General features: G+C 42.8%; 1 protein-coding gene across 1 annotated transcript in view; it reads right to left on the bottom strand.

The window, feature by feature from the left end:
- Positions 1 to 20,945, bottom strand: part of RNF217 (ring finger protein 217) — a 92,730-nt gene extending 71,785 nt beyond the window's left edge. The window contains exon 1 of the mRNA XM_065402208.1: positions 20,346 to 20,945. Coding sequence (XP_065258280.1) covers positions 20,346 to 20,945 — 600 coding nt within the window. The remainder of the gene's footprint in view (positions 1 to 20,345) is intronic.
- Between the last annotated feature and the right edge of the window lie 2,913 nt (positions 20,946 to 23,858).

Raw genomic sequence — 23,858 nt, 5'->3', positions numbered from 1 at the left:
AGCAAACAGGATGTTAGGAATCATTAAAAAAGGGATAGAGAATAAGACGGAGAATATCTTATTGCCCTTATATAAATCCATGGTACGCCCACATCTTGAATACTGCGTACAGATGTGGTCTCCTCATCTCAAAAAAGATGTACTGGCATTAGAAAAGATTCAGAGAAGGACAACTAAAATGATTAGGGGTTTGGAACGGGTCCCATATGAGGGGAGATTAAAGAGGCTAGGACTTTTCAGCTTGGAAAAGAGGAGACTAAGGGGGATATGATAGAGGTATATAAAATCATGAGTGGTGTGGAGAAAGTGAATAAGGAAAAGTTATTTACTTGTTCCCATAATATAAGAACTAGGGGCCACCAAATGAAATTAATGGGCAGCAGGTTTAAAACAAATAAAAGGAAGTTCTTCTTCACACAGCGCACAGTCAACCTGTGGAACTCCTTGCCTGAGGAGGTTGTGAAGGCTAAGACTATAACAGGGTTTAAAAGAGAACTAGATAAATTTATGGAGGTTAAGTCCATTAATGGCTAGTAGCCAGGATGGGTAAGGAATGGTGTCCCTAGCCTCTGTTTGTCAGAGGGTGGAGATGGATGGCAGGAGAGAGAGCACTTGATGATTACCTGTTAGGTTCACTCCCTCTGGGGCACCCGGCATTGGCCACTGTCAGTAGACAGGATACTGGGCTGGATGGACCTTTGATCTGACCCAGTATGGCTATTCTTATGTTATGTTCTTACGGGTTTATTTGTAGGTTCTGGAGAGGAGTGGGCACAGACCTTTCTGCTCCTTCCCCCACCAAACCCTCTGCACAAGCCTGACCCCTTCTGCCCATTTCACCTCCAGCCTATCCCTGTGCCAGCCCTCTCCCTCCAGCCCCATCCCACCTCCTCATCCTAGATTCCTCGTCCTATTCCCAGCCTCCTTGTCCATCAAGTTCCCCATCCCCATTCAGTTTTTGTCCCCTCTACATTTCAATCAGGCCACTCTTCCTCCTCCTCACTACCTGGAAGCCAGCAGGGGAATTATTTAGAGCACAGGAAATCCATGTCTCTCTTGTTCTCTGTTCCAGTACCGGATACCACAGCAGCCCAGATCAGCAATTGAAATGAGTCCTGCTCTATCCCTGTAGCCCTGGGCTGAAGCATACTCCATGCAGATTGAATCCTTGGAGAATTTAGCTGCCAAACTAACAAGTCTCTGAGGGTGTGCTAAGTGCAATTTTCCAAAGGTTTATAAACTGGTCAAGTTTGGGTGGTTTTTCAAGAGAGAAGGTAAAAGGAACATCCCTGACACAAAGGCAACCCACTACCAAATTTCAAATCCCTGCTCCAAGGCAGGGAGGCACAAAGTGCTTCTCAACCAAATTATTAGAGTTGTTTAAAAAACACATGGGCAAAAAAATCTGTTTCCCATAATCCTGTTCTCAGAAATGGCTGATCCATTTTTTGCTAAAATTTCCTCCCAAAAATTCAGTCTAAAGCAGACACCCTGCCTGGAAAATTTCAGCTCGATGGTGAAGCTTGCCAAAGCTATAAGCAACTGAAATAAAGGTCTAATAATAGGAAGTGTCGAACAACCTTAAGTATAGGCTGTGCTGCCAGCGCAGACTACACTGAAGGATCTTTTGCTTACAATGAAGCAAATATGCTTCAATTTTCCTCTGTGACAACAGCTGATGGCTCCACTGAGACAGAAGGTGGCTGATTTTTGTCCTCTGTAACTTGAACGGCTAAGAGCAGATGTGTGGTAAAGAATTAATACCACAGAGCAGCAACAGACTTTTTTTTTTTTTTTTTTTAAAGACACCTGACATCAACCTGACTGAGGCTAAATATCCTTATAGGCAGCAAATGGAAGTGCAGTACAGTGAAGTCAATTTAACACTCTGCACTAGAAACCATTCTTTTCAGGGGATCTAAATGTAGAAGAGAATATAAGAAATACACTGAACATGAGAGAGAGAGTGAACATAAAACAACTATACAGATAGGAAGATTCACAGTTTTTACGTACTAAACTTCCACAGGAAAGGGAATCATAATTAATTTTTCATTAATCTATAGCTGCCCTAACTACAAAAAAAAAATGGAGAGAAACTGTGAAACAGCTGTTTTAACAGAAGATATAAAAATGATTATGAGCAGGATGAATGAAATGTGCCCAAGATTTATATATTTTCCTCTTCAGGGAAAGTCCTGCAATACTATAATTTAGTTCTATTATAAAGCTCTGCTCATGGTTCCACAAATTTTAGATTTGCACTTATATTCAGCCACTTTATACTTAAAGAATACAACATATCCTGCCCAAAATTACAGCATTTGCTTTTTGAGCACAAAATGAATTTTCTAAGATTTTAGAAATTTACAATTGGCTAGAGTTAATATTTAAAAATCAGTCCTTTAAGAAATATTCCCTTCATGGTGCTAGAAGAAAAACAAAAATCGAATGTCTTTAAGAGTCAATTTAATCTAATCTATAGCCAAAACATTACCTTAATTGTAATATGATTTTTTTCATAGTGTCACTTTAGGACAGAGTTACGGTTGTTTGGGTGCCCTAACTCTATTTCCATAACTTAACATGTTTGAATTTCTTTTAAATTTAAGCTTAACTCTGAATTTCTTGCTTTTTAACAGTTGGTATTGGTATAATTACAGCATCTCTGGGTTTGGGTTTGTTTTTTTTTAAACCCTTAATTATGGATATGTATGTGTTGTTTCATTCCATATTCTTTATGAAAATATGCTTGCAATCTGAATATGACATAACAGATGTACTTTATGCAAGATGGGTCTTGTAAGATATCATTGGAAAGGTTATAATTTACTGAATGAGATTATTATGCAATGTGTATGCCTGTATCATTTCTGTATCTGAAGTTAGGAATATTGACTATGTATCTGTATTTCAACTATGCTACTTTGGATGACGCCCACTGGTAACACTTCAGGTACAAAAATGCAAAAGCCAGACAGGACTGATGGCCAATCAGCGAGGACAATGGACTGTGAAAAGGCTTGGCTTTCTTGGGGACACTCCATACTGCCACGGACTCATGGATGCTGTGATACTACAGAGTCAGGTGGGTCTTGTCACCTGATACTAAACATTACCTGGGACTTCTTGTAACTTTCCACTGGATGGAAAGGGGGGTCAAGTTTGGGAAACAAAGGATTCCCACCTTATGTAAATTCTATTTAAGGGTGGGGAGGAAGGCAAACAAAACTCCTCCTCTCCATGGCCTGTCTGCCCAAGAAGAAAGACTGCTAAAGCCACCTGAAGGGAAGGCAAGGGAGCTGAGACAGGGGTCCAGTCTAAAAAGGAATATAACCGGAACTCTGAACCACAGAAACTTTGCAACCTGTCTAAAATAACATTTAGGGTAAGAAATTACATTGTGTAACCTGTTTCTTAAATATATTGAGCTTAGCTTGCGTACTTTGGTTTATTTGCTCAGTAATCTGCTTTGTTCTGTCTGTTATCTCTTATATTCACTTAAAATTCACCTTTTTTAGTTAATAAACTTATTTCTTGTTTATAATATAACCCAGTTTATGTAATGTCCAGGGTGGATAAAAATCAATGATTTAAAAAAAAAATTTTTTTTTTTAAACCTGAATTTTTTTTATTTATATCAGTTTTTTGATAAAATGCTTTTTGAGGAAAAAACCTATCTAAAGATAGCTTTGATTAAGATGCATTATAGCGCAAATACATCTCATCATGGAATAAGGATTATAAATTCTAATTCTATAGTATGAAACAATATATTCGTGTAATGTTTAAGAAAAGTTTTGTAAATGAGTTCCAATAGTTTTTGGATTAGGAACCCAATTTTATCGGGTTCCAGGGGCTTCTGTATAGATTATTTAGGTTAATCTTTCTATCTACCCAATGGAACACAGTGCTCAGTCTAGAAGATAACATCAGAGATGCTTAGTTTTGCAGTTCTCAAACTGTGGATTTGTGTCTCCAGAGATAACATGCTTCTTAACAGCAAAAATGTTTTTAAATAAATAAATAAATAAATAAATAAATAAAGAGAGGTGAGAAATAACAGACCTCAATCCTACTGTCCCTCTGCAAATTTGTGTACACAGAGTCAATCTCTTACCTCTCTCTAAAAGTGCAAAGTTTCAAAAAGTTCTATGAATATAAGATAGTTGGGGGCGAATAGATCTGGACAAGGAGAAGAAGTCTGGAGATAAATGTGAGAAGGGAGGGACAGGCAGTAGAAACAAAAGTGAAACTGTTTGAGCAGCATATTCCAGAAGTCTTGAGGTCTTTCTGAGTGTAGCCTTCATTGATTTAAGATCTACCATACCTTTCTCTCACTAGAAGGGAAAACCTATAATGGCAGCAGGCTGTAAAAGAAACTCAGTTTTGGAATATTTTAATGAAGTTCTCTACCTGTGGGAAGACAGGCATGCGTGCAAAATGCAAACAGTGCAACAAAGAAATGCAAGGCCTGGTTGCCTGAATGAAACATCATGAGAAGTGTTCCTTCTCGGGAGGAAGCTGCGTTGAAGATGATGAAAGGAACATGTCTGAACAAGCAGGAACTTCAGGTTGGTAAAAATTTTTATTTCATATTTCTTTCTTAAGGACTGCCTGTCTTCCTTCTGGACTATTCTTAAATTCTCATGTTTGAGCCATATTTGAGCAAAAAATATAGTTGTTACTCTATGGTACTATCATTTTAGATGCAGTTGTGATAAAAAAATAAATAGCTGAAATAGGCAGATCTTCCTTTTACAATTTCACCTTTAAAGTAGCACTGAGTGTCAGTGAATGCAATGTGTAATACTACATGAGCAGTATGGTAATAATAATTAAATAACTGCATTGACTTTTGTTTAGGAGAATCTATCCTCAACATACAGGATTCTGAAGACTATCCACCTTCAAGATCACCATCATTTTCTAGTTTCTGATTTATCTGCCAATGATAGTGTTTCAGTCACATCATGTATGTCACATAGCCACAGTATATCACCTGTAGCCAAAAGAAAAAAAAAATCTCCATCATCCAGAAACAACCATAGATAAAAGCAACAGAGGGTCCTGTGGCACCTTTAAGACTAACAGAAGTATTGGGAGCATAAGCTTTCGTGGGTAAGAACCTCACTTCTTCAGATGCAAGTAATGGAAATCTCCAGAGGCAGGTATAAATCAGTGTGGAGATAACGAGGTTAGTTCAATCAGGGAGGGTGAGGTGCTCTGCTAGCAGTAGAGGTGTGAACACCAAGGGAGGAGAAACTGCTTCTGTAGTTGGATAGCCATTCACAGTCTTTGTTTAATCCTGATCTGATGGTGTCAAATTTGCAAATGAACTGGAGCTCAGCAGTTTCTCTTTGGAGTCTGGTCCTGAAGTTTTTTTGCTGTAAGATGGCTACCTTAACATCTGCTATTGTGTGGCCAGGGAGGTTAAAGTGTTCTCCTACAGGTTTTTGTATATTGCCATTCCTGATATCTGACTTGTGTCCATTTATCCTCTTGCGTAGTGACTGTCCAGTTTGGCCAACGTACATAGCAGAGGGGCATTGCTGGCACATGATGGCATATATAACATTGGTGGACGTGCAGGTGAATGAGCCGGTGATGTTGTAGCTGATCTGGTTAGGTCCTGTGATAGTGCTGCTGGTGTAGATATGTGGGCAGAGTTGGCATCAAGGTTTGTTGCATGGGTTGGTTCCTGAGTTAGAGTTGTTATGGTGCGGTGCGTGGTTGCTGGTGAGAATATGCTTAAGGTTGGCGGGTTGTCTGTGGGCGAGGACTGGCCTGCCTCCCAAGGTCTGTGAAAGTGAGGGGTCATTGTCCAGGATGGGTTGTAGATCACTGATGATGCGTTGGAGAGGTTTAAGCTGAGGGCTGTAGGTGATGGCCAGTGGAGTTCTGTTGGTTTCTTTTTTGGGCCTGTCTTGTAGCAGGAGGCTTCTGGGTACACGTCTGGCTCTGTTGATTTGTTCCTTTATTTCCTGACATTATCATCAAAGAGGCTGATAAAGGAGGTGCTGTTGTCATCATGAACAGGTCTGACTACCAGAAGGAGGCCGCCAGACAACTCTCCAATACCAAATTCTACAGGCCACTTTCCTCAGATCCCACTGAGGAATACACTAAGAAACTGCACCATCTACTCAGGACACTCCCTACACTAACACAGGAACAAATCAACATACCCTTAGAGCCCCGACCGGGGTTATTCTATCTACTACCCAAGATCCACAAACCTGGAAATCCTGGACGCTCCATCATCTCGGGCATTGGCACTCTCACTGAAGGACTGTCTGGATATGTGGACTCCCTACTCAGACCCTACGCCACCAGCACTCCCAGCTATCTCCGTGACACCACAGATTTCCTGAGAAAACTACAATGCATTGGTGACCTCCCAGAAAACACCATCCTAGCCACCATGGATGTAGAGGCTCTCTACACAAACATCCCACACACAGATGGAATACAAGCTGTCAGGAACAGTATCTCTGATGATGACACAGCACAACTTATTGCTGAGCTCTGTGACTTTATCCTCACGCACAATTATTTCAAATTTGGTGACAATTTATACCTCCAGACCAGTGGCACCGCTATGGGCACCCGCATGGCCCCACAATATGCCAACATCTTTATGGCTGACCTGGAACAACGCTTCCTCAGCTCTCGTCCACTCACGCCCCTTCTCTACCTACGCTACATTGATGACATCTTCATCATCTGGACCCATGGGAAGGAGACCCTGGAAGAATTCCACCATGATTTCAACAGCTTCCACCCCACCATCAACCTCAGCCTGGACCAATCTACACGGGAGGTCCACTTCCTGGACACCACAGTACAAATAAGCGATGGCCACATTAACACCACCCTATACCGAAAACCCACCGACCGCTATGCCTACCTTCATGCCTCCAGCTTCCACCCCGGACACACCACACGATCCATCGTCTACAGCCAAGCACTGAGGTACAACCGCATCTGCTCCAACCCCTCAGACAGAGACCAACACCTGCAAGATCTTCACCAAGCATTCTCAAAACTACAATACCCACACAAGGAAATAAAGGAACAAATCAACAGAGCCAGACGTGTACCCAGAAGCCTCCTGCTACAAGACAGGCCCAAAAAAGAAACCAACAGAACTCCACTGGCCATCACCTACAGCCCTCAGCTTAAACCTCTCCAACGCATCATCAGTGATCTACAACCCATCCTGGACAATGACCCCTCACTTTCACAGACCTTGGGAGGCAGGCCAGTCCTCGCCCACAGACAACCCGCCAACCTTAAGCATATTCTCACCAGCAACCACGCACCGCACCATAACAACTCTAACTCAGGAACCAACCCATGCAACAAACCTTGATGCCAACTCTGCCCACATATCTACACCAGCAGCACTATCACAGGACCTAACCAGATCAGCTACAACATCACCGGCTCATTCACCTGCACGTCCACCAATGTTATATATGCCATCATGTGCCAGCAATGCCCCTCTGCTATGTACGTTGGCCAAACTGGACAGTCACTACGCAAGAGGATAAATGGACACAAGTCAGATATCAGGAATGGCAATATACAAAAACCTGTAGGAGAACACTTTAACCTCCCTGGCCACACAATAGCAGATGTTAAGGTAGCCATCTTACAGCAAAAAAACTTCAGGACCAGACTCCAAAGAGAAACTGCTGAGCTCCAGTTCATTTGCAAATTTGACACCATCAGATCAGGATTAAACAAAGACTGTGAATGGCTATCCAACTACAGAAGCAGTTTCTCCTCCCTTGGTGTTCACACCTCTACTGCTAGCAGAGCACCTCACCCTCCCTGATTGAACTAACCTCATTATCTCCACACTGATTTATACCTGCCTCTGGAGATTTCCATTACTTGCATCTGAAGAAGTGAGGTTCTTACCCACGAAAGCTTATGCTCCCAATACTTCTGTTAGTCTTAAAGGTGCCACAGGACCCTCTGTTGCTTTTTACAGATTCAGACTAACACGGCTACCCCTCTGATACTTGAAACCATAGATAAGTTTGTGATAAGAACCATCAGATTACAAAAAGAGGTAATTGATGAAAAAATTGCCCGGTTTGTTTATGCAACAAACTCTCCTGTCTGTATGATTGAGAACCCACACTTCATTAACATGGTTCAGTCATTAAGACCAGGATACAGTCCATCCAACAGAGCAGATGTCGCAGGCAAATTGCTGGATAAAGTGTATGAAAGAGAAATTGAGCAGTGTGCAAAAGGTGTAGAGGGTGAAATTGTTAACCTGAGTCCTAATGGGTGAAGCAATGTCCACAATGATCCTATTGTATGTGCCTGTGTGACAACAGAAGAAGGGAATGTCTTCCTTACAGAAACAACTGATACAAAAGGAAATGCACACACAGCAGAATACTTACAAGAAGTAACAGTAAAAACTATAACAAACTGTGAAAAAAAATTCAAATGTCTAGTACGCAGCTTGCTCACAGACAATGAAGCAATGTATTCAAGATGAGAAGAAATTTAGGAGAGAGTGAAGAGAGTCCAAAGCTAATAACATACGGTTGCAGTGCTCATTTGATGCACCTCCTAGCCCAAGAGTTCAGTGTTCCAGAAATAAAGGCTAATGTTGTTGAAATTGCAAAATACTTCCGTAACAACCACTTTGCAGCACCTGCTCTGAAAAAAGTGGGAGGAACCAAGCTAACTCTCCCACAGATGTGCGATGGAACTCAGTAGTGGACTGTTTTGAGCACTATATCAAGAACTGACCTAATCGGATGACAATTTGTGAACAAAATCGTGAAAAATTAGATGTTGGGCTTAAGAGAAATATTGAACACATGCTGAGTACCCTGAAGCCTATTTCTGTAGGCTTGAACAAAATGGGGGGAAAATAGCTGTTTAATTGTTGACACTGTTGAAATTTGGAAGGAACTCAGTGAGATCTTAAAAAGAGAAATATGCAATGACAGAATTAAATTACAAGCATTAAAAAAACGAATGGGACAAGCACTATCTCCAGCTCATTTTCTCGCAAATATTCTCAATACTCGGCACCAGGGTCAAACCTTAACTGCTGAAGAAGAGGAGTTGGCTCTGACATAGACATCCAGCAATCATCCCATCATAATGCCAACTATAATAAACTTCAGAGCTAAGGGTGAACCGTTCAAGCAATATATGTTTGCTGATGATGTTTTAAAGAAAGTCACACCAGTGAACTGGTGGAAGTCACTTAAGCACTTGGATTCAGAGACTGTTGAAGTGATAATCTCACTTTTAACAACAGTAGCTTCTTCTGCCGGTTTAGAAAGAATATATTCTTCCTTTGGACTAATTCAGTCCAAATTGAGAAATCGTTTGAGACCTGAAAAAGCAGGAAAGCTTGTTTTTCTTTTCCAGATTATGAACAAACATGAAAATGAAGGTGAAGACGACTGAGTTAGCTGCAGAAGTCAATATTTTAAGTTTCTCATGTTGACCTGGCTAACAGTCTATTTAATTTTTGTTTTGTTTTTTTAAATATTTAACTATTTTAGTTAAAAACAATTTTAACAAAAACAAACCTGATTTTAAAAAACCTGAATGTTTAACTAAATTCAAAAATTCTTATGCTTGTTTTATTAAAATAGTATATGTTTGCTGTTGAAGAAAAAAGTCCAGAATACATAACATTGTTGTTTTAGTTAAATAAAACAAATTTAAATGTCTGTCTGGTGATGTTCTCCTCCTAATACAGCATGGCAAGAATTTCCTCCAAATATTAATGATTAACCTGTTGAATTGGAAATATTTATGAAGTCTTTGGGAGGTGAACTATCTGCTTCAATTACCTTTGGTAAATGAAATAACCACACAATCATTCATTTTCTGATATAGCTATAAAACTAATCTGAAAAGTTTTCAAAATAAATCACTTAAAAATGTATAGTGTGTACCTTCTAAAAATGAAACCTACATCGATCTCTGAGTTGTGAAGAATATATATTAAGGTTATAACAACCAACAAGAATGCACTTTTATGTAGAAATCCATGATTAAATCAAGTCTTCCTGACTAGTGATTTAAATCGGGGGGGGGGGGGGGGGGAGAGGAAGTTGTGCATATCTCCCTCCACATTGAGGGAGGGGGCAAATTTAACAAAATCTTTGGGTTTGTACCCCTTAAAGGGAGGGGCACCAGAGTGTTGGGGCGAGCCCCTAAGGCTGAATCTTTCCAGAGCGGATGGATCTCTGTCTCTCTGTGCAGCTGGGTGTGGCCCTGCCTCTGTGCTTGGCTGGAAGAGGCTTGTGAGCCTAGACTAACAAGGCCAGGTAAAGGGGACCCAGGCTGGCAGAACAGACTGACTCAGTGGCATCCCAGCACATCAGGTGACGCCCCAAAGGGCCCAAACCCATTACAATGTATTATCAATCTTAACTTCTATTTAATGTCGTTTTTGTCTGGAAATAAAAATAAGAGCTTAGAACAGTGGTGTAATACACAACGCAGTACTTCCTAGTATTATTTGGTATGTTCTCCCCATGCAGCTGTCAGTCTCAGGCTCACAGGATTGCTAGTCATTCATTTGCCCTGTCCTTCTCAAACTTTCCTCCTGCTGTGTCCTAAGTACACCCCCATCTGCCCTACCCTATTGGTCACTGAATACTTTGTAACCTAGATAATCTCCCCCCACCCCAAATCAAACTTTATCAACATCAGAATATACATTTATGAAACCTACAGCATTCTATCTGAGCATGCTTGCCAAATTCCATGAAAATGTTGAGTATGAAACAGCATTCCACGTAGCATGGGCCAAATGATTTATAAGGGAGCTAGATTGCCAAGCCTGATTATAATTCAGACTCACCAATATTTTCTGTTAGTATTTATGGTAATTAATGCATTCATTAGGGCAATTACATACAGAGTTCTATTAACATCTTCTGTTTTTATATGTGCATAACTTTCAGAAACATTCTCCTTTGGGGTCAACATTTTCCAAGCCTAATCCCAAACCAGTTATTTCTCCCTCTAAAAATAAAAGTTTGTGGAAAAATCTCTTTACATATCTGAGAGTGCTATAAAAATACTCAACATTTGGCTTTATTTTGCACACCATTTGACTTTCAAGTTCTTGGGTTTAATCCTCAACCATGTCCAATAAGCACTGGGAACATCTACTGGAAGGACAGCAACAGATCTCTTTGTGGGTTCCCAATCTTGGGATCTATTCTAAGCCATCCCCAAGGCCAACATAGTTTAGAGCAGTTTCAAGGCTCCTAAAACGGCTCCTAACAGCCCCCAGGACTGTTATGCCAGCCAGCAGCCACTGAAGCACAGCACAGTCTGGACACATACTCTCCGGCTCCATATACGGATGGGGGAGGGGCTATGTGGATTAGATCTGGATATGCCAGCTGTACACCTGCTGATGATTTTCCCACACCAGCGTAATTCTCAGCTGTTCATACTGGGTAGCTCTGCATCCACTTTATACCACCAGAGAAGCATACATTGGATTTAGCACATAAGGAGTCAGATCTAGCTCATGCAAGCACAACAGAGGCAGCTTTAAAATCGAGTCAGTTTTAAAGATCAAGGTAGGCAATACACCTGCTCCCACCTCCCCACCAGCCTGCATGGTTTTACAGTCATGTTTTCAGTTTTTTTTCCTCCAGTTGTGTGAAAGGCCCACATAAACAGGGGACAGACTGACTCCATAGAGGAGAAAATGAAACAAAAAGTATTTTCCTCCATTTTCTTTCACTTACAGCATCTTTAAGGGGTCAACTTACTATATAAAAATATTCAGAACATAGTATGCCACTTAAGTTGACCTGACAATGTTCCTTTAATATAGGAATGAATACTGCAAGCAAACTTAAAGTAAAACACATCACTAACAAATGGGGGACCAAAACCTAACTCTCAAAACTTGATGATGCACAAGTAAACAAAGCAATAAAAACAGCAAACGTCTTGTACCACAAGATTTACTTGGTTCATTTATGAGGAAAATGATAGCATAGATTTAATTATAATACTTCACATATTTACTAATGTACTGTACTACAATTTATAGAAATAATGAAATCTCACTAATATGAGTTTGTCATTTTAATATTTGCTGAAAATTGGGCAATAAGCCTACCAGTTTTGCGTGGTAGTTATCAAGTTTACAGATTAATGAAGTGAGAAAAAAGTTACTGTAAGTGTAATTCTTCACCTCAGTTTTGTCCAGTTCATCCATCCAGAACAAATTTAGCCAAGATTTTGTTTTATGAATAGCTGAAGTTATTCATAATCTTTGTACCAAATGCTTTCACTATGTCTGGTTTTGTTTTTAGAGGGAATTCTCAAATAAACAAATACCAAATATTCACTCTGACTCAGATTTACAAACCACTAATAGAGAGGAGGAAGTGAATCATTCATCTATCAGGCTTGTGTGTACACACAGCTTCTAAAATAAAGAAAGCTGAATGCCATGTAAGAGCAGCAGAATGAATACAATATTAAGGTTGAGAAGTCAAGTACATTACTCTCTCCCTTCTCTTCTTAGTTTATACACTACGCAGAACAAAATTTACAGCCCAAGGGAAGGGTTGCTAACCTAGCTTTCAGCCACCTTTTGCCTCCTGGTCCTGGGGAGCAGCCCTAGGGGTAATTTAATCAGCACTAAGGAGGCTACCCATAGATGGTGCTGCCCAGAAACAGCACTGCAGTTCCACCCCCTCACTCTCCAGTCCCACCCCAACATGCTACCTATGCTGAGGTTTGCAAGTGACTGTCTTCTTCAGCTCCCATGCCACGGAATTCCTATGGCCAGATCCATGCTTTCTAGGGTCACCCCCACCTGGCACACAGGCATTGGAATCTTACTCCAATCATCTCCTTCCCACAGCCCCAATGGCTCTTTTTAAAGGCAGTAAACCTAATGATACAGGGAACAGAAGCATTTTCTCAGGCAACCAGTTCCTAATCAACCCTAAAGGACTCCCTGAGAGGTCAGTTAAATATCATGCCCAAGTTTTGGATTGGTAAATTGAGGCAGAGAACAGGTATGTGACTTACCAAAGGTCACATACAGTAAGTCAATATCAGGACCATTATTAGAACTCTGGTCTCATCTGCTAAACTTCTAACGACTAATTTACTGGGGGTGGGGTGGGGACTGATTTAATCTCAGCTTTTGGTTTTTACATCTGTAAAACAGAGAATACTCTGCAGTTGCAGAGTAATTTTTCCATCTGCAGAAAGTGCTCTGCCACACTGCTTAAGCATTAGGTGGCACATTCCACAGACAGATTTAGGTGGAATTTGATGTATATGTGGGAAGGGGTGGCTGTGATTCTTAAGTCTTGTCCTATGCTAGCAAAATTAAACAAAGCAGAAAACAGTCATTGGCAATGAACCAGTGAACACCATTTAACTGCAATTGTAGGAGAGGAAAAAAAAAAAAAAAAAAAACATGTTCAGCACCATTTCAGAAGCCATGATTAAAAACTGCTGAAAATCTGTCACTACAGGCCCCACACTTGCTCAATAGGAAAATGACGCAGAAACTTTAATGCAATTCTGAAGTCTTTAGGCTTTGATATTTCTGCTAATATGTTCTATCACCTTACAACTTCAAAGACCAGGATTTTTCCACTGGTTGTCCAGGCAAGGACTTACTCAGAGGCAATCAGTATCTTCTGAAGAGAAAAGCAGATTTTACCATCAGAGACGGTTTGTCATCGCCAGTGGTTCAGCTCCTACAACAACTGGACCAAAATACTACATTTCACAGGTCTATTGTATTCTATTCTGTGTAGGTTCTTAAACTCATGGTAGTTATGAATGCCTGATGATGTCTGTTGAGAGGTTCAAACCAAACTTGATTGTAGACATTTTCCCTTCTTGCCAGCTGCCTTTCCTTTTCCCTTGCTACATGGAGAAGTTAGAAGGAGGTTACACTATTTGAACTAATTTCCAAGACCTATTTCCACTCCATCCTGCCTTCTCTTCTTTCCCAGGAATTCCTCTCACAAGAAAGTGCTATAGAGACAAATCTTTTTTCTATTCCAGAGAGAGTCTTAGGAGAGGTCCTTTAACAGTACATGGAGAAAGAGTACTACTTCTTGTTATTTCCTGAGTCCCAAAAGAGGGAGCTGCATCTCACTATATTTGAGACTTTTGAACAAATTTATCAAGCAGATGAAATTCTATATGGTGATGTTGGCATTTGTGATAACATCCTTGTATCCAGAAGACTAGCCTGAGAGTCTTGATTTGAAGATAGCAACTTCTTCAGCGGAGCAACACAATCGGGGGAGGAGAGGTGTCTGCCATTTGGACTCTGTATAGTCATCCCCAAGACCCATCACAGAGCATACAGCAGTAATAGCAGCCCTAAGGAAGCTTGTGTATGTCCATTTCTTAATGACTAGTCAATACTAGACCTCACACCTCAAAGGGCTGCACACTAGGTTCCTAAGATAATTAGCTGTTCTATTTCTTAGGCCTAAGAACCATCCCTCAAAAGCCCACCCTCCTGCAGATGGAGTAGTTAACAGGGACAGCTTCAGACTCCAGATAATGCACCTCCCACTAGACTAAAAAAAAAATAATGGAGATATCCTATCTCCTAGAACTGGAAGGGACCTTGAAAGGTCATTGAGTCCAGCCCCCTGCCTTCACTAGCAGGACCAAGTACTGATTTTGCCCCAGATCCCTAAGTGGCCCCCTCAAGGATTGAGCTCACAACCCTGGGTTTAGCAGGCCAATGCTCAAACCACTGAGCTATCCCTCCCCCTAGGACTAGTTACAGGCTATGTTCAAACTTGCTTTAGCTCAGGACAAATCCTCAGACAACTAAGATTCTGCATCAGACTCCTCAGTCTGAAGGCTTCTTGCTCCTATAGTCAAACTCTAGTTGAGATCAATGCAGGATTAGCTAAAAACAGTTCAACCACCTCAATTTGTAGACAATCATGGCAAGCACTGTGCACCCAGCAACTTGAATCTCTGTGGTTGTGGATAAAAGCACTGCATGCTTGCTGAGGAGTTCCCTTCAACCCAGCCCATCATCAACAGTATTAGTAATAGACACATCAGGTTTAGATTGCAGAGCTCAGCTGAACCATCTCATAATACAAGGTCTCTAGTTTTAGGAAGAGTCCAGCTGTCATGTTCTTGATAGCTTGTCATGCTGTCTAGCCTGCCTGGCATTTTTATCCTGCCTCAAAGTGTTCCTTTTCACAACTTTTAGTGAGTAATACTATTGCTGTGTGCCAAGTCAACTATCAGGGTGGGACTCAGCACAACTACCACATCAGGAAGCTATGAAGAACTGGAAATTTCCACATTAAAGGCAAAGATAACATCCTGACAGATGACCTCAGCTCTAAGTACAGTATCCAGCACAAGTGGCCACTGAAGAGTGCACTGGCAAACCCATGCTCTCAGATAGAAAACTTCTTCAGGTGGACCTATTTCCCACAGAACTCAATGCAAAATGAAATCCGTTCTATTCTGAGGATAGTAAGTACCAAGGATCCTTATTGGATACATTTCTCTTGGACTGGAAACAAACATACCTGTATGTGCCCCCTTCAAATTCTTCTCATCCTATCAGATGCAACAACGTGGAGTTTATTACCATCTGAACAAAACTACACCATTCCATAAGACATTCCAGGTTTGTCTTGATTTCGGATTTTGTTTTTCAAATGTCATCTAGCACATTCCAACACTAGCACAGACAAAGCAACCTGTACTTTGGCACACACATTAGCTGGTCGAGTTAAAGCCTAGGAGGAAGCCTATGTTTCAACTCAACCAGCTAGAACATGAAAAAGTTTAAGTTGCCTTTTCTGTGTTAGTGTAAGAACATGCTAGTTAATAAGTTCTAAAAAACAAAAACAAAAAACCCCAAACAATTACCCTAGCCGAGACAATCTCTAGACTTTTAATAGCATGGAGGGACAGTTCTAGTTGTCAGTAAACTCCACAAACTGATATGCCATATGAACCAGCAATGATTCCAGTACCAACAGGTGTTAAAAGTTCCTATTACATATCTCAGATGTTCCCATTATAGAACTACATAAACCCAATAACTGGAGTTTTATCCATACCTTTACACTGCATTACTCCCTGGATTTAGTGAGTGTCTATACTAAGGTATCAAATATCAGAGGGGTAGCTGTGTTAGTCTGGATCTGTAAAAGCAGCCAGCAAAGAGTCCTGTGGCACCTTATAGACTAACGGACGTATTGGAGCATGAGCTTTCGTGGGTGAATACCCGCTTCGTTGGATGCATGCATGCACCCACGAAAGCTCATGCTCCAATACGTCTGTTAGTCTATAAGGTGCCACAGGACTCTTTGCTGCTTGTACTGAGGTAGACTGCATCAGTGCATGTCACAGTTTACACCACTGTCTATACTAAGAGCTTGCGTTGGTGCAGCTACACCACAGGCTAAAAACTGCATTGTAGACAATACCTTAACCTCTAAATCAGATGCTCTCAGACTGATCGGAATAGCAGTGTCACTGTTAAATTGAGACACCTCAACATCTCCTGTGATTATTTTTTATCACAGTGGGTATCCTAAGTACTTGCTATTTACCCAGGGCAAGAATTTTATGTTTTAAACAAGGGGAACATTTACTTACTACAGTAAATATGGTTCTTCACAATGACTGACTGCATGGACCTACACTCCCCGCCTTCCTTATCAGCATTATTTTAGTCTTACAATTGGTTTTTATTAGGGCTATCAAGCGATTAAACAGATTAACTGCGCGATTAAACAATAATAGAATACCATTTATTTAAATATTTTTTGTTTTCAACATTTTCAAATATGTTGATTTCAATTATAACAGAATACAAAGTGTACAGTGCTCACTTTACAGTGCAAATACTTGTAATAAAAAAACAAAAGAAATTGTTTTATTTTTGAATGCAGTTTTTTGTACATAATTCTACATTTGTAAGTTCAACTTTCATGATAAAGAGATTGCACTACAGTACTTTTATGAGGTGAATTGAAAAATACAATGTAAAATTTTAGAGCCTGCAAGTCCACTCAGTCCTACTTCTTGTTCAGGCAATCGCTCAGTCAAACAAGTTTGCAGGAGATAATGCTGCCCGCTTCTTGTTCACAATGTCACCTGAAAGTGAGAACAAGTGTCCACATGGCACTGTTGAAGCCGGCGTTGCAAAATATTTACATGCCAGATGCGCTAAAGATTCACATGTCCCTTCATGCTTCAACCACAGAGGATGTGCGTCCATGCTGCTGATGGGTTCTGCTCACTAACTATCCAAAGCAGTGCGGACCAGCGCATGCTCGTTTTCATCATCTGAGTCAGATGCCACCAGCAGAACGTTGATTTTCTTTTTTGGTGGTTCAGGTTCTGTAGTTGCCGCATCACAGTGATGCTCTTTTAAGACTTCTGAAAGCATGCTCCACACCTCATCCCTCTCAGATTTTGGAAGGCACTTCAGATTCTTAAATCTTGGGTTGAGTGCTGTAGCTATCTTTAGAAATGTTACATTGGTACCTTCTTTGCGTTTTGTCAAATCTGCAGCTAAAGTGTTCTTAAAACGAACATGTGCTGAGTCATCATCTGAGACTACTATAACATGAAATATATGGCAGAATGCAGGTAAAATAGAGCCAGAGACATACAATTCTCCCCTAATGAGTTCAGTCACAAATTTAATTAACGCATTATTTTTTAACGAGCGTCATCAGCATGGAAGCATATTCTCTGGAATGGTAGTCGAAGCATGAAGGGGCATACAAATGTTTAGCATAGCTAGCATGTAAATACCTTGCAATTAGGAATGTAAAATGTTAACTGGTTAACTAGTAAGCATTAGGCTTACTGGTTAATCTGCCTTAACCACTAACCTCATGGCTGGCTTGCCCGCCGACCCCAATGGCACTGCGCCGACCAAAGCAGCCCCAGCCACGCCACCCAGAGCAGTGCTGCTCGACCGGAGCAGCCCCAGCCACGCCAGCAGGCCCTTTAATCGGTTAACCATTTAAACAAAATATTTTTTAATCGTTTAAATGATTAACTTTTTAAACAGTATTTACATCCTTACTTGCAATGCGGACTACTAAAGTCTCATGCAAACGCCTGTTCTCACTTTACAGTGACATTGTAAATTAGAGGTGGGCAGCATTATCTCCCGTAAATGTAAGCAAACTTGTTTGTCTTAGTGATTGGCTGAACGAAAAGTAGGACTGAGTGGACTTGTAGGCTCTAAAGATTTGAATTGTTCTGTTTTTGAGTGCAGTTATGTAACAAAACAAAACAAAAAATCTACATTTGTAAGTTGCACTTTCACAATAGAGATTGCACTACAGTACTTGTAAGAGGTGAATTGAAAAATACTGTTTCTTTTGTTTATCATTTTTACAGTGCAAATATTTGTAATCAAAAATAATAATATAAAGTGAGCAGTGTACACTTTGTATTCTGTGTTGTAATTGAAATCAATATATTTGAAAATATAGAAAAACATCCAAAAATATTTAATAAATTTCAATTAGTATTCTATTGTTTAACAATGCAATTAAAACTGATTAATCACAATTTTTAATCACAATTAATTTTTGAGTTAATTGCACGAGTTAACTACGATTAACTGACAGCCCTAATTTTTATTTAATAGAAGGAATTGTGCTGTAGTTTGTGTTATAAACACTTTTATATCCACTAATGGGAGTGCACAAACAGGACTATACATGCACCCTACTTAACACACCCTGCTACCCAAAAGGGTCTTTGATCCTGAAAACACAGATGCACACAGTGCTGTTGACTTTGCAAGTATGTAAGGTTCTGCAGGATGAGGACCAAAGTTCGTAACTCATGCCTCACCCAGAGTATGTCTGTCAGGCAGTCATCTCAAAGAAAAAACCTTATAGTTACTAAGCTAGTTAGCAATTCTGTTAGTTTTAAGGAAAAGTGTTGGGGTAGATTAAGTCAATCATGTCACAGTAAGCAATTTAAATTATAAAATAACATACTTTTTTTTAATTCAGACTGAGAGGCAACAATATGAAAATGCAAAAACGGAGATAAAGATGGTGTAAGCTCACTAAAACGTGAAGCATGATAAAGCATGTGGTTGTGCATGATACTTTAGCATTTAAGTAATAAACAGTTACTAAAATAAGCCAATAGCTCTCAGATATTAATAAAAAAATCATCAAATTTGGAAGCAGTTTGGTAAATACTTTTGTTTGAACAAGGTGATACAAAGTCTTTCTACACTGGGCTATAAGGCTTCACCTTAGTTTTAAGTAACTTACTGAAAAATCAACCCTGGTGTGCAATTCAACAGTTGCTTGCAGTATGCTGTATGAAATAAACCTGATAAATCTATTAGTACTGCTGATACATACAGACTAGTTTTAAAACCAGCTATGGAGATTCTTATTGACATTAGATTAGGCTAGGAAAACAGTTTTAAATTATATTTTGATCTAAGAACATAAGAATGGCCATACTGGGTCAGACCAAGGGTCCATCCAGCCCAGCATCCTGTCTGCGGACAGTGGCCAATGCCAGGTGCCCCAGAGGGAGTGAACCTAATAGGCAATGATCAAGTGATCTCTCTCCTGCCATCCATCTCCATCTAAGTGAGATTGGCAGAGTGAGATGGTTCCTTTCCCATTTAAGCCTAGCCCAGTTCCACTAGTCACTGAAAAAAGTCATAGGATCCATACAAAATGACTGATGTGCTAGCCAGTGCCGAGTGGAAAGTTTTAATTGGCCTCTGGCAACAGGGGGGGGGGGGGGGAAATCAGTCTCTTTCATGTTTTACTGACCTGCTGATGTTATCAGGCTGGGATAATTCAAGAGAAATTTAAAGAAAATGAGTTTAAACTTTAGAGCATCTTCAACCTACACACACAAATCCTTCAGCCACTGAGGGGAAGAGTGTGTACACCTCCATAATGTCCAGCTCCAGTGAACAGCAAGTCCTTCTGCTACACCTGAGAGAGGGAGCAGCCCTGTAACCAGTCACTTCAGAGAAAAATACTAAGTTTTAACTATGTTTGGGGTCTAAGAAATGGGATAGGAATAGGGGCATGAAGCCTGCCCTAATGGCAGGGCTCTCTCAACTAGGCTGATAGCTTGGATGCTCAGGAGGGCAAGGAAATGTACCTGGGAGCCAAGATGGGATGGGGCAGGGCCATCCATCGAAAGGGTGAGGAGAGCCGAAGTATTTACCTGGGTGCTGGATGGGATGGGTCAGGGCTCTCCACAAAGGGGGTGAGGAGGGCCGGGGCATTTATCTCCACAGAGGGGGTGAGAAGGACCGGGGCATTTACCTGGGCGCTCAGGTAGCGCTTCAGGCACTCCTCGCACACCGCCTTCTTGCAGCAGGGTAGGGGCTTGATGGGCTTCTCCTCCAGGCACACCCGGCAGCAGAGCACCAGCAGGGGCCCGAAGTAGGGCTCGGGCAGCAGGTAAAAGTCCACCTCGATGCTGCCCCCCGAGGTCAAGGGGTCTCCGACGGGGGCGCGGCGGCCGGGCAGGGCCCCGGGGGCTGTGGCGGGCGGGTGTCCCGTCCCGGCCCCAGCCCGGTCGTTCTCCACGCAGTACACGGTGCAGTACACGTGCCGCCGCGGGGGGATGCGGCAGCGGCTGCTGCCCCAGTCCCGCCCCGGCCCCTCCTCGGTGGGCACCCCGGGCTCCCCGCCGGCCCCCGGCTCCTCCGCGGGAGGCTCAGGGGGCGGCGGCGACTCCTCGCTGCGCTCCGGACTCCCCGGGGCCCCGGCGGGAAGCGGCTCCTGCTCCCTGCTCCGCCGCCTGCTACCGGGCTCCGGCTCGGCCGCCTCCTGCCCCGGCTCTCGGGCCCCGCCGGCCGGGAACGGCGCCCCGGCGGCGGCCGCCCGCAGGGTGCTCAGCGAGCTCTGCTGCTCCCCCATCCGCGCCGCTTCCCATCCAGCCGCCTCCGGCCCCGCTTCTGCTTCCGGGTCCCGGGCCCCGCTGCTCCGCGACCCAGCGGGGAACCGCTGCTGCCTCCCCGGGGCCAGCGGCTGCCGCCACTCGCCGCCTGGGCTGCGCAGGTCAACGCCGCCCGGGGGCTCCACCGGGCTCCGCTCCCATCCCGCAGCCCCGGTCGCCCCTGTGGCCCCCGGAGAGTCACAGAGCTGGGCTCGGACTGCCCTGCCCAGCCTCAGCGCAGCCCCCCAGGAGCCGCACCGGCTCCGGCCCCCCTCTCACATGTATCCAGTCCGGGCCACTCTCCGCCCCTTCCTGCCTACACGAGGGACCCACCCACCCTCAGTTCCGCCCCTCACGTACACACAACCTCATCCACCTCTTAACCCTGCCCCTTTCTCACACTTCCCTCCGGGTCTTTGCCTGCTCCCCCCTTACACACACCTCTGCCCTCCCACCCCTAAACGCTGCTCTTCTCTCACCCACCCACCTACCAACCAACCGATCTTCCTCGCCTGCATTAATTAGGGTCACTAGATAGTAAGTATGAAATATCAGAACTTTTTTAGGGGGGGGGGGCAGGGTATAGTTGCATATATAAGACAACGTCTCTAATATCAGGAAGGTCTCGATAATATTGGGATGTCAGGTCACCCTACTTTACACACACCCCTATCTACTCACCCACCTTTCACCTCTGCTCCTCACAAACACCCCCTTCTCTCTTACATATCTCTACTCACCCCTTTTTCCTGCCACACTCTCACACACACAAACTCCTACGTACCACTTAATCCTGCCCCTCTTTCACACCCCCCCCTACCCCTTAACATTGCCTCTCTCTCATACCTACCTTCTTAACTCTGCCCCCCCCCCCCAACACACACACCCATTAAAACTGCCCCTCTCATTCACTCACACATACAATCACACTAGCTTCCCTGGCTCCCCACCACATACGCAAAGTATAGCAGGAGCAGGCTATAAGGACTTTAAACAATCTTTGACACGAACGTTGAGATTTCTTCAGAGTAGTTTCAGCTTTAAAATAAAAAGGAAGTGCTCCTTTTGTGTATTTACAGTTTTGTCCACTAATTCTTCACAAGAGAGAGTTTGTCATTAAGGTTCTTCACAAGATAGTATTTCCATATTCTTACTCCAGCATACCTGTGTAAATCTAAGTTACAGAAAAATCAGATGACCACCTTTGCACCTTTCCATTAAAAAAGGCTCATTTTTGCCAGATGTGATGATCTGTCCTCACTCTAAAAAGCAATAGTCACCTATGCACTAGTACACACACACACCCAGGTTAACGGATACATTGATAGAGAAAGTTATTACACTCATTAGGAAGCAAACACCCTTTTTAATTTCAAAGGGTCTTTGTACTTTGAATGTGATATATTTTGAATAAAAATCCAACGTCCAATTAAAAATTACTCCCAAAGAAAACAAACAGTAAAAAATAGAGACATCATCTTTATCCTCTTAGTATCATAGGTATTTAGGTTTATGATTGGCACACCAAATCTGAACAATACTATGACATCTGCAAAAGTGATTTAAATCAGACAAATTGATAAATACACATCCAATGTGTCTGGTCATTTGCAAGTAAGAGGATTGAAGAAAAAATGCCTGTGCATGCTGTTTAGAAAGCCTGTCCAAAAGCAAGGAAAAATAACTTTCAGAACTCGACATCAACATAGATACAGCAGATAACATAAAGCCCATTCTAGGACAGCTGCAGTGTTGGTAGTGGCAAGTACAGCAGGCATTTAATAAAAGGTGCTTATTCTTCCTCTTATATCTTGTCTAGGCTAGCGGTTTTGGTCCATTGCCCCAGATGGCTCCTAACTTTCTATTGAAATCAATGGAAGTTAGGAGCCTAAATACCTTTGAGGATCTGGGCCACTGTAATTTCAATTAATTGATTTTGCAATCAACTCAAATTAACTAAGAGAGCTAATACAGCATTGCCATCTGATAATCTTTTAGAGATGTCTACACAAAAATTGGTAGAAGGGTGTGATGCAGGGGCAATGGATTCTTCCTAAAAGTGGGGGGGGCCCACACTCCAAACCCTTTGGCCCCAGCCCGGAGTCCCCTCCTGCATCCCAAACCCTTCATCTCCAGCCCTCCACCCCAAAGCCTGCACCCCCAGTCAGAGCCCTCGCCCCCTCTCGCACCCCAACCCCCTGCCTCAGCCTGGTGAAAATGAGCGAGTGAGCAAGGGTTGGGGAGATCGAGCAATGGAGGGAGCGGGCCTGGAGTGAGCAGGGCCGGGGCCTCAGAGAAGGGGCAGGGCCACGGGGAGGGGGGTGGGGCAAGGGTGTTTGGTTTTCTATGATTAGAAAGTTGGCAACCCTAGCGAAAGAGACACCCAGGCAGCTGTGAGGAGCTGCGGACCCTCCACACCCCAGGCCGCTCTTACCTGGGCCAAGCTCCAGCTTCCAAGCTGGCCAGGATTGGGGCATTGGAGGGAACAGGAGGGGCAGGGGGCCAGGCCCATGGCGAAAAGTGGATGGGCCTGGCCCATCCACTTTCAAAAATGGGAGGGCCATGGTGCGTTGGCCCTCCCTGTTCTGGGGTCTCTAATGTGACAGGATCCCCAGGGTACAACCTGGAACTGTGGGACCACTGTGCCACCTTAATGCTCCAGCCTGGGTTGTCTCACACAATGCTACGCCAGTGACAAGTAGCAAAACCACTCTAGGCGCTGTGATCACTCAGCCACCAGCATATAGAGCCCCACACCCACCTAAATTGCATGAAGCTTCCCAAGCCACTCATGAATCATACAGAAAGAGGCACCAGCCAATCACCCCAACCCCCAGCCTTGCACCCCAGAAATATACCATCTTACACTGCTCAAGACTCCCTTGGAAAGTGCA

This window comes from Emys orbicularis, chromosome 3, assembly GCF_028017835.1.
Source record: "Emys orbicularis isolate rEmyOrb1 chromosome 3, rEmyOrb1.hap1, whole genome shotgun sequence".
NCBI lineage: Eukaryota > Metazoa > Chordata > Testudines > Emydidae > Emys > Emys orbicularis.
Note: the sequence above shows the minus strand (reverse complement) of the source record. Positions and strands in the feature narration are given on the sequence as shown.